The 15,857-nt window shown below is 48.7% G+C and overlaps 1 protein-coding gene across 22 annotated transcripts in view; it reads right to left on the bottom strand.

Annotated features, from left to right (window-relative positions):
• Window positions 1-6,017: 6,017 nt before the first annotated feature.
• Window positions 6,018-15,857, bottom strand: part of vps28 (VPS28 subunit of ESCRT-I) — a 32,508-nt gene continuing 22,668 nt past the window's right edge. For all 22 annotated transcript variants that reach the window (XM_078207276.1, XM_078207279.1, XM_078207281.1 and 19 more), the window contains 5 exons: window positions 13,544-13,649; window positions 13,176-13,277; window positions 13,010-13,063; window positions 9,238-9,329; window positions 6,018-6,377 (listed from right to left, as the gene is read on the bottom strand). In XM_078207276.1, coding sequence (XP_078063402.1) covers window positions 6,257-6,377; window positions 9,238-9,329; window positions 13,010-13,063; window positions 13,176-13,277; window positions 13,544-13,649 — 475 coding nt within the window. In that variant the 3' untranslated portion in view covers window positions 6,018-6,256. The remainder of the gene's footprint in view (window positions 6,378-9,237; window positions 9,330-13,009; window positions 13,064-13,175; window positions 13,278-13,543; window positions 13,650-15,857) is intronic.

Below are 15,857 nucleotides of genomic sequence, written 5' to 3'. Positions count from 1 at the left end.
CCGGCACTACCCCAGAGTCCAGCGAATTTTGATAAATTTTGAACAAAGAACAATACAGCACAGGAACAGGCCCTTCGGCCCTCCAAGCCCGCGCCGCTCCCTGGTCCAAACTAGACCATTCTTTCGTATCCCTCCATTCCCACTCCGTTCATGTAGCTATCTAGATAAGTCTTAAACGTTCCCAGTGTGTCCGCCTCCACCACCTTGCCCGGCAGCGCATTCCAGGCCCCCAGCACCCTCTGTGTAAAATATGTCCTTCTGATATCCGTGTTAAACCTCCCCCCCCTTCACCTTGAACCTATGACCCCTCGTGAACGTCACTACCGATCTGGGAAAAAGCTTCCCACCGTTCACCCTATCTATGCCTTTCATAATTTTATACACCTCTATTAGGTCACCCCTCATCCTCCATCTTTCCAGTGAGAACAACCCCAGTTTACCCAATCTCTCCTCATAACTAAGCCCCTCCATACCAGGCAACATCCTGGTAAACTTCCTCTGCACTCTCTCTAAAGCCTCCACGTCCTTCTGGTAGTGTGGCGACCAGAACTGGACGCAGTATTCCAAATGCGGCCGAACCAACGTTCTATACAACTGCAACATCAGACCCCAACTTTTATACTCTATGCCCTGTCCTATAAAGGCAAGCATGCCATATGCCTTATTCACTACCTTCTCCACCTGTGACGTCACCTTCAAGGATCTGTGGACTTGCACACCCAGGTCCCTCTGCGTATCTACACCCTTTATGGTTCTGCCATTTATTGTATAGCTCCCCCCTATGTTAGTTCTACCAAAATGCATCACTTCGCATTTATCAGGATTGAACTCCATCTGCCATTTCTTTGCCCAAATTTCCAGCCTACCTATATCCTTCTGTAGCCTCTGACAATGTTCCTCATTATCTGCAAGTCCAGCCATTTTCGTGTCGTCCGCAAACTTACTGATCACCCCAGTTACACCTTCTTCCAGATCGTTTATATAAATCACAAACAGCAGAGGTCCCAATACAGAGCCCAGCGGACCACCACGAGTCACAGGCATCCAGCCGGAAAAAGACCCTTCCACTACCACCCTCTGTCTTCTATGACCAAGCCAGTTCTCCACCCATCTAGCCACCTCCCCCTTTATCCCATGAGATCCAACCTTTTGCACCAACCTACCATGAGGGACTTTGTCAAACGCTTTACTAAAGTCCATATAGACGACATCCACGGCCCTTCCCTCGTCAACCATTCTAGTCACTTCTTCAAAAAACTCCACCAGGTTAGTGAGGCATGACCTCCCTCTCACAAAACCATGCTGACTATCATTAATGAGTTTATTCCTTTCTAAATGCGCATACATCCTTTCTCTAAGAATCCTCTCCAACAACTTCCCGACCACGGACGTCAAGCTCACCGGCCTATGATTACCTGGGTTATCCTTCCTACCCTTCTTAAATAACAGGACCACATTAGCTATCCTCCAATGCTCTGGGACCTCACCTGTGTCCAGTGACGAGACAAAGATTTGCGTCAGAGGCCCAGCGATTTCATCTCTCGTCTCCCTGAGCAACCTTGGATAGATTCCATCAGCCCCTGGGGATTTGTCAGTCTTTATATTCCCTAAAAAACCTAACACTTCTTCCCTTGTAATGGAGATTTTCTCCAACGGGTCAACACTCCCCTCCGAGACACTCCCAGTCAGCACATCCCCCTCCTTTGTGAATACCAACGCAAAGTATTCATTTAGGATCTCCCCTACTTCTTTGGGCTCTAAGCATAATTCCCCACTTTTGTCCCTGAGAGGTCCGATTCTTTCCCTGACAATCCTTTTGTTGCTAACGTATGAATAAAATGCCTTGGGATTCTCCTTAATCCTGTCTGCCAAGGACATTTCATGACCCCTTTTTGCCCTTCTAATTCCTCATTTGAGTTCTTTCCTACTTTCTTTGTACTCCTCCAGAGCTCCCTCCGTTTTTAGCTGCCTGGACCTAACGTACGCCTCTCTTTCCTTTTTGACCAATCCCTCAATTTCCCTGGTTATCCACGGTTCTCAAATCCTACCCTTCCTAACCTTTTTTACAGGCATATGCCTATCCTGCAGCCCTAACTGTTCCTTAAAAGACTCCCACATGCCAGATGTGGATTTACCCTCAAACAGCCTCTCCCAATCAACAGTTGCCAATTTCTGCCTAATCCCACTAAAGTTAGCCTTCCCCCAATTCAACACCTTACCCTTGGGACACCACTCATCCTTTTCCATCACTATCCTAAAGCTAACAGAATTGTGGTCACTATTTGCCACATGTTCCCCTACCAAAACTTTGAAGACCTGACCGGACTCATTCCCCAGTACTAGGTCCAGTATAGCCCCTCTCTCGTCGGGCTATCTACATATTGTTCCACGAACCTTCCTGTACGCATTTTACAAATTCCTCCCCATTCAGACTCCCAGCCCTACGCGATTTCCAGTCTATACCAGGGAAATTGAAGTCTCCCATTACAACAACTCCATTTTTCCTGCACCTATCCATTATCTCCTGACATATCCATTCTTCCACTTCCCTTGGGCTGTTGGGGGGCCTGTAGTATACCCCCAACATAGTGACTGCGCCCTTCCTGTTTCTGAGCTCCACCCACAGTGACTCGTTATGCGACCCCTCTGAATTGTCCTCCCTCTGCACCGTACGCATGCCTATCCTGCAGCCCTAACAACTGTTCCTTAAAAGACATCGATTGGAATATCCCTAGGGTAAGGGGTTTGGACGGGGAGGAGTTTGTTAGATGTGTTCAGGAGGGTTTCCTGACACAGCATGTGGATAAGCCTACAAGAGGAGAGGCTGTACTCGATCTGGTACTGGCTAATGAGCCTGGACAGGTGTCGGATCTCTCAGTGGGGGAGCATCTTGGGGATAGTGATCATAACTCTTTCTCCTTTACGCTAGCATTGGAAAGAGATAGGATCAGGCAAGCTAGGAAAGTGTTTATCTGGAGTAAGGGGAAATATGAAGCCATCAGGCAGGCGATTAGAGGCGTAAATTGGAAGGAGGCATTCTCGAGGAAAAGTACTGAAATAAGGTGGCAGATTTTCAAGGAATATTTGTCTGGAGTTCTGCATGACAACATTCCGATGAGACAGGGAGGTGTTGGTCGGTTACGGGAACCGTGGTGCATGAAAGCTGCACTGAACCTAGTCAAAAAGAAAAGGAAAGCGTACAAAAGGTTCAGAAAGCTAGGCGATGATAGGGATCCAGATGAGTATACGGCTTGTAGGAAGGGACTTAAGAAATTAGGAGAGCCAGAAGGGGTCACGAGAACGCCTTGGCAGGTAAGATTAAGGAGAACCCTAAGGCGTTCTATAAATATGTGAAGAGTAAAAGGATGAGATGTGAAGGAATAGGACCTATAAAAGGTGAAGGTGAGAAAGTCTGTACAGAACCGGGAGAAATAGCAGAGGTGCTTAATGAATATTTTACCTCGGTATTCACGGTGGAAAAATACCTGGGTGGTGTACTACAGGATTGAGGCGGACTGAAAAGATTGAGTATGTGGACATTAAGAAAGAGGATGTGTTGGAAATTTTGAATAGCATCAAGATAGATAAGTCGCCGGGACCGGATGGGATGTACCCCAGGTTACTGTGGGAGGCGAGGGAAGAGATTGCAGAGCCTCTGGCGATGATCTTTGCATCGTTGATGGAGACGGGAGAGGTTCCGGAGGATTGGAGGATTGCGGATGTGGTTCCTATATTCAAGAAAGGGAATAGGGATAGCCCAGGAAATTACCGACCGGTGAGTCTAACCTCAGTGGTTGGTAAATTGATGGAGAAGATCCTGAGGGACAGCATTTATCAACATTTAGAGAAGTTAAGTCTGCTCAAAAGTAGTCAGCACGGCTTTGTCAAAGGCAGATCGTGCCTTACGAGCCTGGTGGAGTTCTTTGAAAATGTGACTAAACACATTGACGAAGGAAAAGCGGTAGATGTGGTTTACATGGACTTCAGCAAGGTGTTCGATAAGGTCCCCCATGCAAGACTTCTCGAGAAAGTGAGAGGGCATGGGATCCAAGGGGCTGTAGCCTTGTGGATTCAGAACTGGCTTGCCTGCAGAAGGCAGAGAGTGGTTGTAGATGGGTCTTTTTCTGAATGTAGTGCCCCAGGGATCTGTTCTGGGACCCTTGCTGTTTGTCATTTTCATAAATGACCTGGATGAGGAAGTGGAGGGATGGGTTGGTATGTTTGCCGACGACATGAAGGTTGGTGGTGTTGTGGATAGGTTGGAGGGATGTCAGAAGCTGCAGCGTGACATAGATAGGATGCAAGACTGGGCGGGGAAGTGGCAGATGGACTTCAACCCGGATAAATGCATAGTGATCCATTTTGGCAGGTCAAATGGGATGAACGAGTATAATATCAAGGGTAAGACTCTTAGCAGTGTAGAGGATCAGAAGGACCTTGGGGTCCGGGTCCATAGGACTCTTAAATCGGCCTCGCAGGTAGAAGAGGTGGTTAAGAAGGCGTATGGTGTGCTGGCCTTCATCAATCGAGGGATTGAGTTTAGGAGTTGGGAGATAATGATGCAGCTATACAAGACCCTCGTCAGACCCCACTTGGAGTACTGTGCTCAGTTCTGGTCGCCTCATTACAGGAGGGATGTGGAAATGATTGAAAGGGTGCAGAGAAGATTTACAAGGATGTTGCTTGGATTGGTTGGCATGCCTTATGAGGATAGACTGAGGGAGCTCGGTCTTTTCTCCTTGGAGAGACGAAGGATGAGGTGACCTGATGGAGGTGTACAAGATGTTGAGAGGTATAGATCGGGTGGATTCTCGGAGGCTTTTTCCCAGGGCTGAAACGGCTGCTACGAGAGGACACAGGTTTAAGGTGCTGGGGGGTAGGTACAGAGGAGATGTCAGGGGTAAGTTTTTCACTCCGAGGGTGGTGGAGGCAGAATCGGCTGCCGTCAGTGGTGGTGGAGGCAAACTCAATAGGGTCTTTTAAGAGACTCCTGGATGACTACATGGGACTTAATAGGATTGAGGGTTATAGGTAAGCCTATATATAAGCCTAGGTAGGTAGAGACATGACCGGTACAACTTGTGGGCTGAAGGGCCTGTTTGTGCTGTATTTTTTCGATGTTCTAACTCACCAAGGCTCCTTCACATGATCCTTCAAACCAGTGACCGTGACTATCTGGAGTGACAAGAGCAGCAGAGACATGGAAATGCCGTCACCTGCAAGTTCTCTTACAAACTACTCACCATCCTGACTTGGAAACATAGAACATAGAACATTACAGTGCAGTACAGGCCCTTCGGCCCTCGATGTTGCGCCGACCAGTGGAACCAATCTAAAGCCCATCTAATCTACACTATTCCAATATCATCCATACGTTTATCCAATAACCATTTAAATGCTCTTAATGTTGACAAGTCCACTACTGCTGCAGGCAGGGCATTCCACGCCCTTACTACTCTCTGAGTAAAGAACCTATCATATCACTATTCTTTCAGTGTCGCTGTGACAAAATCCTGGAACTCCCTCCCTAACAGCACTGTGGGTGTACCTACACCTCAGGGACTGCAGCAGCTCAAGAAGGCAGCTCAGCATGAACGAACGAAAAACAGACACTAAGGCCCTGGGAAATGATCAGACACAAGGCCATTGCCCTCTTTGGGCAAGAGAGACTTCCACTGGGAATGACTTGGACATGACCTGGCTGAAATCAGAAGGCGAGGTTTCCCCGTTCACAGTTATTCACATATATTGGGTGGAATAAACTTTAAACACAATTCCGCTTGTCTTAATTGTCCTGAGGCATTGCAGAGATATCCCGGATGGAATTTTTAAATATCCTGCACAATTTATTCAGCAACTCAGAGTGCTTAAGCAACAATAGCCAAAGATGTTGTCATTGCAACGTCATTCAACCACAGACTAATTTCAGTTGGATCACCTGACAGTAAATACACCACACAGACATTTACTAAACAGCAGCTGCTTTCAGCGTGTGGGGCAAAACTGAAAATACACAATGACATTTAGCTAACATTTTATTCAGACAGCAGACACTATATCGACACAGATACAGGAACTGGGACATTTGCATTCCCCACAAAAGATAGGGAACACAGACAGAAGGAAGAGTTTGTGGGGGAAATCCATTCAACAGTTCAAAAAGACCATCACATGGCTGGAGGATTCGTGGAAACTGTCAGAGTGAAGGAGGAACCCACTGAGACCATCACCAGGACTGTACCACACGAGAAGGCCTCTACGAGGAGTGCAGAAACCTGTTGAACGAGTTATAGGCAGACTCCAAGTCAAACAGCATCTGACGCACTTGGTTATCATCCAATTCATCTGAGGCTGACATTCCACTGAGCTTCTGCAACCTGCAAAACATCACAACACTGGGATAAACCAGGTCATTGCATCCAAACACAGGGAAATCACGTCTTTGTCTCTCTATAATGAGTGAGTCAGGGCTCATTCAAACTAAGGGTTCCCCACCATACAGCTCACTCCACCCTCACAATCCTGCTCTGCCCCAGTCCTGTATCAATCCCCAAACTAATCCCACTGCCCCGCTCTCCCCATAGCCCTGTATCAATCCCCAAACTAATCCCACTGCCCCGCTTTCTCCCCATAGCCCTGTATCAATCCTAAACTAATCCCACTGCCCCGCTCTCTCCCCACAGCCCTGTATTAATCCCAAACTAATCCCACTGCTCCACTCTCTCCCCAGAGCCCTGTATCAATCCCAAACTAATCCCACTGCTCCACTCTCTCCCCAGAGCCCTGGATCAATCCCAAACTAATCCCACTGCTCCACTCTCTCCCCAGAGCCCTGTATCAATCCCAAACTAATCCCACTGCCCCGCTCTCTCCCCATAGCCCTGTATCAATCCCCAAACTAATCCCACTGCCCCGCTCTCTCCCCATAGCCCTGTATCAATCCCCTAAACTAATCCCACGGCCCCGCTCTCTCCCCATAGCCCTGGATCAATCCCCAAACTAATCCCACTGCCCCGCTCTCTCCCCATAGCCCTGTATCAATCCCAAACTAATCCCACTGCCCCGCTCTCTCCCCTTAGCCCTGTATCAATCCCAAACTAATCCCACTGCCCCGCTCTCTCCCCATAGCCCTGTATCAATCCCCAAACTAATCCCACTGCCCCGCTCTCTCCCCATAGCCCTGTATCAATCCCCAAACTAATCCCACTGTCCCGCTCTCTCCCCTTAGCCCTGTATCAATCCCAAACTAATCCCACTGCCCCGCTCTCTCCCCTTAGCCCTGTATCAATCCCAAACTAATCCCACTGCCCCGCTCTCTCCCCATAGCCCAGTATCAATCCCCAAACTAATCCCACTGCCCCGCTCTCTCCCCATAGCCCTGTATCAATCCCCAAACTAATCCCACTGCCCCGCTCTCTCCCCATAGCCCTGTATCAACCCCAAACTAATCCCACGGCCCCACTCTCTCCCCTTAGCCCTGTATCAATTCCAAACTAATCCCACTGCCCCGCTCTCTCCCCATAGCCCTGTATCAATCCCAAACTAATCCCACTGCCCTGCTCTCTCCCCTTAGCCCTGCATCAATCCCCAAACTAATCCCACTGCCCCACTCTCTCCCCTTAACCCTGTATCAATCCCAAACTAATCCCACTGCCCCGCTCTCTCCCCATAGCCCTGTATCAATTCCAGACTAATTCCACTGCTCCACTCTCCCCATAGCCCTGTGTCAATCCCCAAACTAATCCCACTGCCCCGCTCTCTCCCCATAGCCCTGTGTCAATCCCAAACTAATCCCACTGCTCCGCTCTCTCCCCATAGCCCTGTATCAATCCCAAACTAATCCCACTGCCCCGCTCTCTCCCCATAGCCCTGTGTCAATCCCCAAACTAATCCCACTGCCCCGCTCTCTCCCCATAGCCCTGTATCAATCCCAAACTAATCCCACTGCCCCGCTCTCTCCCCATAGCCCTGTATCAATCCCCAAACTAATCCCACTGCCCCGCTCTCTCCCCATAGCCCTGTGTCAATCCCCAAACTAATCCCACTGCTCCACTCTCTCCCCATAGCCCTGTATCAATCCCCAAACTAATCCCTCTGCCCCGCTCTCTCCCCATAGCCCTGTATCAATCCCAAACTAATCCCACTGCCCCGCTCTCTCCCCATAGCCCTGTGTCAATCCCCAAACTAATCCCACTGCCCCGCTCTCTCACCGTAGCCCTGTATCAATCCCAAACTAATCCCACTGCCCCGCTCTCTCCCCATAGCCCTGTATCAATCCCCAAACTAATCCCACTGCCCCGCTCTCTCCCCATAGCCCTGTGTCAAAACCCAAACTAATCCCACTGCTCCACTCTCTCCCCATAGCCCTGTATCAATCCCAAACTAATCCCACTGCCCCGCTCTCTCCCCATAGCCCTGTGTCAATCCCCAAACTAATCCCACTGCCCCGCTCTCTCCCCATAGCCCTGTATCAATCCCCAAACTAATCCCACTGCCCCACTCTCTCCCCTTAGCCCTGTATCAATCCCAAACTAATCCCACTGCCCCGCTCTCTCCCCATAGCCCTGTATCAATTCCAGACTAATTCCACTGCTCCACTCTCCCCATAGCCCTGTATCAATCCCAAACTAATCCCACAGCCCCGCTCTCTCCCCATAGCCCTGTGTCAATCCCCAAACTAATCCCACTGCCCCGCTCTCTCCCCATAGCCCTGTGTCAATCCCAAACTAATCCCACTGCCCCGCGCTCTCCCCATAGCCCTGTATCAATCCCCAAACTAATCCCACTGCCCCGCTCTCTCCCCATAGCCCTGTGTCAATCCCCAAACTAATCCCACTGCTCCACTCTCTCCCCATAGCCCTGTATCGATCCCAAACTAATCCCACTGCCCCGCTCTCTCCCCATAGCCCTGTGTCAATCCCCAAACTAATCCCACTGCCCCGCTCTCTCCCCATAGCCCTGTATCAATCCCGAACTCATCCCACTGCCCCGCTCTCTCCCCATAGCCCTGTATCAATCCCCAAACTAATCCCACTGCCCCGCTCTCTCCCCTGCATCTTCTTCTACTTCAATTATTTAAATTCCTACAATAATCTCTGTCTCACTTACTCCTTTTGCTAAAGCATGCGCTGTTCCTATCCTGAGTCTATCCCTTTCACCCCATCTCCCTCCTCAGTCTCTCAGTGAGGCATTGGAATTAACGATCACTAACCAGCAATTCACTCCATGAAAACTCACCACTGATCCACTCTGTCCTTTCCTTCAAAGTCCACTGGCAGATTACTCATCCGATTCATCGTCTCCATCAGTTCCCGCAGATCAGGCTGGATCTGAGGAAGTAGTACAGTTTAGGAAGAATGCTGTGCTGGTCACAGGTCAGGCAAAGAGTGAGCAGTGAATGGAATCAGGATTACATCTTCTCAACTCATTGTTGCTGTCCTATCACATGGAGACACGTGAAATCCGCTATTCCATTGCATGGCCATGATTCGGAATTACTCTCTCCTTATTTGACAATCACCATGCGGTGACAGTCAGTCACATGGAGCAGCAGCACAAACACACAAAGGGAACATTCACCGGCCCGTCCACACAGTCTACCATTCCATTAAAGTTAAAAACCTGTCTGAAAAGTCATAGCCTAAACGTGCCACTTAGTGTGTAAAATTCCCAGGCCAAACTGTAATGCCACTCTGACCCACTTGAAGCATTAATTGTTTGATAACGGTCGGATCTTGTGGCCTTCAGAGAACACAGCCTCATTTCAGCATGGGGTTATTCGTGTTACCATCAATGCACGGGAGCTCCACTAGGGGTGGCAGCGGTAATGTTACTGGTAATCCAGGGACCCTGGCTAATGCTCTTGGGTCATGGGTTCAAATCCCATCATGGCAGCTGGTGGAACTTAAATTCAATAAACTGGAATCAAAAGCTAGTCTCAGTAATAGTGACCATGAATCTATAGGAAATTTTATGAATCTTTATAAAGTTCTGGTTAGGCCTCAACTAGAGTTCTGGTCACCACACATTCGAAAGGACGTGAGGGACATTGAGAGGGTGCGGAGGAGATTGACCAGAATGGTTCCAGGGATGAGGGATTTTAGTTACAAGGTTCAGATGGAGAAGCAGAGCCAGGACTGAGTTCCTTGCGGGACCTTTTGTTTGTGCTGGTGGGGAGGGTTTAAAATAACTTGGCAGGGTGATGGGGACCCAAGGGTAGATTCAGTTGGGATAAAATCAGAAACGAAAATGGAAGACAGAAAATTATTGGATGAGTCTGAGGAAACAAAGGTTAGAAAAAAACCTGTTTGGCAGTGGGCAAGGGAATCTCTTCCAGGGAGAGAGTAAAACAAATAAAGCAGATAAGCTGAGGGCACAGACAGAAATTGGCAACTTGATATCACAGTTATTACAAAAACACGACTTCAAGAGGAACAGGAATGGAAGTTCAATGTAATGTTTTCAACTTAATATTGAACCTTATTATATTATGATCACTATTTCTCAACTGCTCCCCCCACTCTGGCGTTCGCCACTTGGCCTGCCTGAGATCCAGCAGTTTCCTCCCTGGTACGACTGGAAATGTACTGTTCCAGAAAGTTCTCCAGCAGACACTGCAGGAAGTTTCCCCCTTCCATGCCCCACAGTCGAAGCTTTTCCCAGTCTCGGGTAATTGAAATCCCCAACTATCACAACCCTATTTGTCTGGCAAGTTTCCACAATTTGCCTACAAAAGCTCTCTTCCATTTCCTCCCCCCTATTTGGAAATCTATCATAAATCCTGTTCCACCGAGGCGGCACAGTGACATAGTGGTTAGCACTGCTGCCTCACAGTGCCAGGGAGCCGGGCGGCACAGTGACATAGTGGTTAGCACTGCTGCCTCACAGTGCCAGGGAGCCGGGCGGCACAGTGACATAGTGGTTAGCACTGCTGCCTCACAGTGCCAGGGAGCCGGGCGGCACAGTGACATAGTGGTTAGCACTGCTGCCTCAGTGCCAGGGAGCCGGGCGGCACAGTGACATAGTGGTTAGCACTGCTGCCTCACAGTGCCAGGGACCCAGGTTCGATTCCCGGGGGCACGGTGACATAGTGGTTAGCACTGCTGCCTCACAGTGCCAGGGACCCAGGTTCGATTCCCGGGGGCACGGTGACATAGTGGTTAGCACTGCTGCCTCACAGTGCCAGGGACCCAGGTTTGATTCCCGGGGGCACGGTGACATAGTGGTTAGCACTGCTGCCTCACAGTGCCAGGGACCCGGGTTTGATTCCCGGGGGCACGGTGACATAGTGGTTAGCACTGCTGCCTCACAGTGCCAGGGACCCAGGTTCGATTCCTGGCTTGGGTCACCGACAGTGCAGAGTTTGCACATTCTCCCCGTGTCTGTGGGTTTTCTCCCACAGTCTGAAAGACGTGCTGGTTAGGTGAATTAGCCATGCTAAATTCTCCCTCAGTGTACCCAGACACCGGAGTGTGGCGACTAGCGAATTTTCACAGTGACTTCATTGCAGTGTTAATGTAAGCCTACTTGTGACACTAATAAATAAACTTAAAACTTATTTCTTATGAACGTATTGTACCGAATTCTCTCTGCTGACTCAACATCAGAACATTGAATACAGGAGTTGGAACGTCTTGCTGAAGTTGTACAAGACATTGGTAAGGCCACACTTGGAATACTATGCACAGTTCTGGTCACCCTATTATAGAAAGGATATTATTAAACTAGAAAGAGTGCAGAAAAGATTTACTAGGATGCTACCGGGACTTGATGGATTGAGTTATAAGGAGAGGCTGAATAGACTGGGACTTCTTTCTCTGGAGCGTAGGAGGCTGAGGGGTGACCTTATAGAGGTTCATAAAATAATGAGGGGCATAGACAAGGTAGATAGTCAATATCTTTTCCCAAAGGTAGGGGAGTCTAAAACTAGAGGGCATAGGTTTAAAGTGAGAAGGGAGAGATACAAAAGGGTCCAGAGGGGCAATTTTTTCACACAGAGGGTGGTGAGTGCCTGGAACAAGTTGCCAGAGGTAGTAGTAGAGGCGGGTACAATTTTATCTTTTAAAAAGCATTTAGATAGTTACATGGGTACGATGGGTATAGAGGGATATGGACCAAATGGGGGCAATTGGGACTAGCTTAGGGGTTTAAAAAAAAAGGGCGGCATGGACAAGTTGGGCCGAAGGGCCTGTTTCCATGCTGTAAACCTCTATGACTCTAACACCCTTCCCACATATGAAGTGCAATACTTCAGAGTCTTCAAACTGAAGGTTTATATAGTCACTATTATCTCCCCACTTTTACATTCCACACTTATGTAAAACACAAGATTCCATCAGGTTCTTACAGCTTTATTCAGCTGAGGTGATTCTCCACAGATGATCATGTATTCTCGTCCTGTCACCCTGCTGTTGGCTGGCTGGGACTGCTCTCATTTGGTTTCATTATTACCTATTGTCACGATTATGGAGCAAAACCCCAAATTATGCATGGAAATGTTGAACTTTTAAATAAGATGTACAAGCCAAAGATAGCTGAGGATGTAAATTGGGAGAATATAAATTCAGCGACTGTCTGAGAGGTTCCAGTATGGGTGACACTAAGAAAGAGACAATGGAATGTCACACCCTTTCTCAGACTGACATTTCAAAGGAAGAATCCATGCAAAAGTTAACTGCCATCCCCTGTGGAGATAATGGAAGCCGATTTTCATCTCAGCAGGAATTATATCCTCTAAGTTATACCCCAGCTGTGTTTCATGGGTTTCCCCCTCCCATGAATACAGAAGTATCTGGGATAAAAAGCCAGCTGCAAAACTTGGTGGGTGGACTTGTGCTGAATGTGTCAGAACGTGTGACACAGAAACAAGACTGCAGCAGTCATCCGTGCTCTGGCAGGAAAAAGAAAATACATGTCGCTGGCGTCCTGGCTTCATTTCCTCATGAATATTTGTTCAGAACACATCCACTAATCTCCCAGCATACCTTGTTCAGCAACAACATCTCCTTACCTCATCCATGGCTCGGATTTCCAGACGCAGTTTATCCATGACAGTAATGAAAAGCTATGGAGAGAGAGAGAAAAGCACAGAGTCAGAGAGACAGAGAGCGCGCGGTGGACAGTGAGTTAATGGTCAGCTCTGTGCTGGAATGACCTCTGGCCCTGGTCAGCCTCACCGACACAATATCTGCAATACAGCGATTCAGATTGCCCTTGTCATCCTTGATTGTGATTGGACGATCCTCCTTAATCCTCTCCATTGCCAATGGACAATCCAGCTGGAAAAGATGATCAAAAAATTTAAACCGGACCTTGACCCTCGATGCACAGAATCCACCCAGCCAAACCCCATCTGCCAATCAGGAGCAGTCGCTCGCAGTCTGCTAATCCAGCCTCTTGTTCCGCTACTCTCGCCCGGCCCCACCCTTCCCCCTCCGGCCCCGCTCCCCCTCAGCCCTGCCCCCCCCCTCCCGCCCGGCCGCGCTCCCCCCCCCCACCCCTGCTCGGCCCCGCTCCGACATTCTCTCCTCACACTGTTACTTACCCTGTACTTTCTACAGAACTCATCGATGGTGGTGATATCTGACCCCTGAACCTGTTTAAATGCTGCTTTGTATTGAACTAGCAGGCGGGAGCAAGCAGCCGTGTACCTGGAATGGAAAAGTCAGTTAGGAGAGTTCAGAACACCCTCAGCCCTTTCTCCCTCTCACTCCAGTTCTCTTTGTGCCTCCTCTCTGCTCCCACTCACTCTACAATTGTTGAGAAACGCTTCCCATCACATTCAGTTCTGTTTGACTTGTAACCAATCGACTTCGAGCAGACAATACCTGCATTACCCCAGCTCAGCCAAACTCCCAAACGCCAATCTCTTCCCCGCTCCCAATTGACTTTGCCTGCCCCAGCCTCCCGCCACCCTTCTAGATTTGGTTGTGGGAGAGAACTTTGGAGATAGTGACCACAATTCGGTGTCTTTTGTTATTGCAATGGAGAGGGATAGGGCCGGACGGCAGGGCAAGGCTTACAATTGGGGGAGAGGTAATTATGATGCGATTAGGCAAGAATTAGGGGGCATAAGATGGGAACAGAAACTGTCAGGGAAAGGCACTGATGAAAAGTGGAACTTTTTCAAGGAACAAATACTGGGTGTCCTTGATAGGTATGTCCCTGTCAGGCAGGGAGGAAATGGCCGAGTGAGGGAACCGTGGTTCACAAAAGAGGTGGAATGTCTTGCGAAAAGGAAGAGGGAAGCTTATGTAGGGATGAGGAAACAAGGTTCAGATGGCTCGATTGAGGGTTACAAGTTAGCAAGGAATGAGCTGAAAAAGGGGCTGAGGAGAGCTAGGAGGGGACATGAGAAGTCCTTGGCGGGTCGGATCAAGGAAAACCCCAAGGCTTTTTACTCTGATGTGAGGAATAAAAGAATGACCAGGGTGAGGTCAGGGCCGGTCAAGGACAGTGGTGGGAACTTGTGTATGGAATCAGTAGAGATAGGCGAGGTGATGAATGAATACTTTTCTTCAGTGTTCACCAAGGAGAGGGGCCATGTTTTTCAGGAAGAGTAGGTGTTACAGGCTAATAGGCTGGAGGAAATAGATGTTCGGAGGGAGGATGTATTGGCAGTTTTGAATAAACTGAAGGTCGATAAGTCCCCTGGGCCTGATGAAATGTATCCTAGGATTCTTTGGGAGGCGAGGGATGAGATTGCAGAGCCTTTGGCTTTGATCTTTGGGTCCTCACTGTCCACGGGGATGGTGCCAGAGGACTGGAGAATGGTGAATGTTGTTCCTCTGTTTAAGAAAGGGAATAGAAATGACCCTGGTAATTATAGACCGGTTAGTCTGACTTCGGTGGTTGGTAAATTGATGGAAAAGGTCCTTAGGGATGGGATTTACGACCATTTAGAAAGATGCGGATTAATCCGGGATAGCACAGATTTGTGAAGGGCAAATCGTGCCTCACAAATTTGATAGAATTTTTTGAGGAGGTAACTAAGTGTGTTGATGAAGGTAGGGCGGTTGATGTCATATACATGGATTTTAGTAAGGCGTTTGATAAGGTCCCCCATGGTCGGCTTATGATGAAAGTGAGGAGGTGTGGGATAGAGGGAAAGTTGGCCGATTGGATAGGTAACTGGCTATCTGATCGAAGACAGAGGGTGGTGGTGGATGGAAAATTTTCGGACTGGAGGCAGGTTGCTAGCGGAGTGCCGCAGGGATCGGTGCTTGGTCCTCTGCTCTTTGTGATTTTTATTAATGACTTAGAGGAGGGGGCTGAAGGGTGGATCAGTAAATTTGCTGATGACACCAAGATTGGTGGAGTAGTGGATGAGGTGGAGGGCTGTTGTAGGCTGCAAAGAGACATAGATAGGATGCAAAGCTGGGCTGAAAAATGGCAAATGGAGTTTAACCCTGATAAATGTGAGGTGATTCATTTTGGTAGGACAAATTTAAATGTGGATTACAGGGTCAAAGGTAGGGTTCTGAAGACTGTGGAGGAACAGAGAGATCTTGGGGTCCATATCCACAGATCTCTAAAGGTTGCCACTCAAGTGGATAGAGCTGTGAAGAAGGCATATAGTGTGTTAGCTTTTATTAACAGGGGGTTGGAGTTTAAGAGCCGTGGGGTTATGCTGCAACTGTACAGGACCTTGGTGAGACCGCATTTGGAATATTGCGTGCAGTTCTGGTCACCTCACTATAAGAAGGATGTGGAAGCGCTGGAGAGAGTGCAGAGGAGATTTACCAGGATGCTGCCTGGTTTGGAGTGTCGGTCTTATGAGGAAAGGTTGAGGGAGCTGGGGCTGTTCTCTCTGGAGCGGAGGAGATTGAGGGGAGACTTAATAGAGGTTTATAAAATGA

This window comes from Mustelus asterias, unplaced genomic scaffold, assembly GCF_964213995.1.
Source record: "Mustelus asterias unplaced genomic scaffold, sMusAst1.hap1.1 HAP1_SCAFFOLD_2183, whole genome shotgun sequence".
NCBI classification, from domain to species: domain Eukaryota; kingdom Metazoa; phylum Chordata; class Chondrichthyes; order Carcharhiniformes; family Triakidae; genus Mustelus; species Mustelus asterias.
The sequence above is the reverse complement of the archived record's forward strand: the minus strand, read 5'-3'. Positions and strand labels throughout refer to the sequence as shown.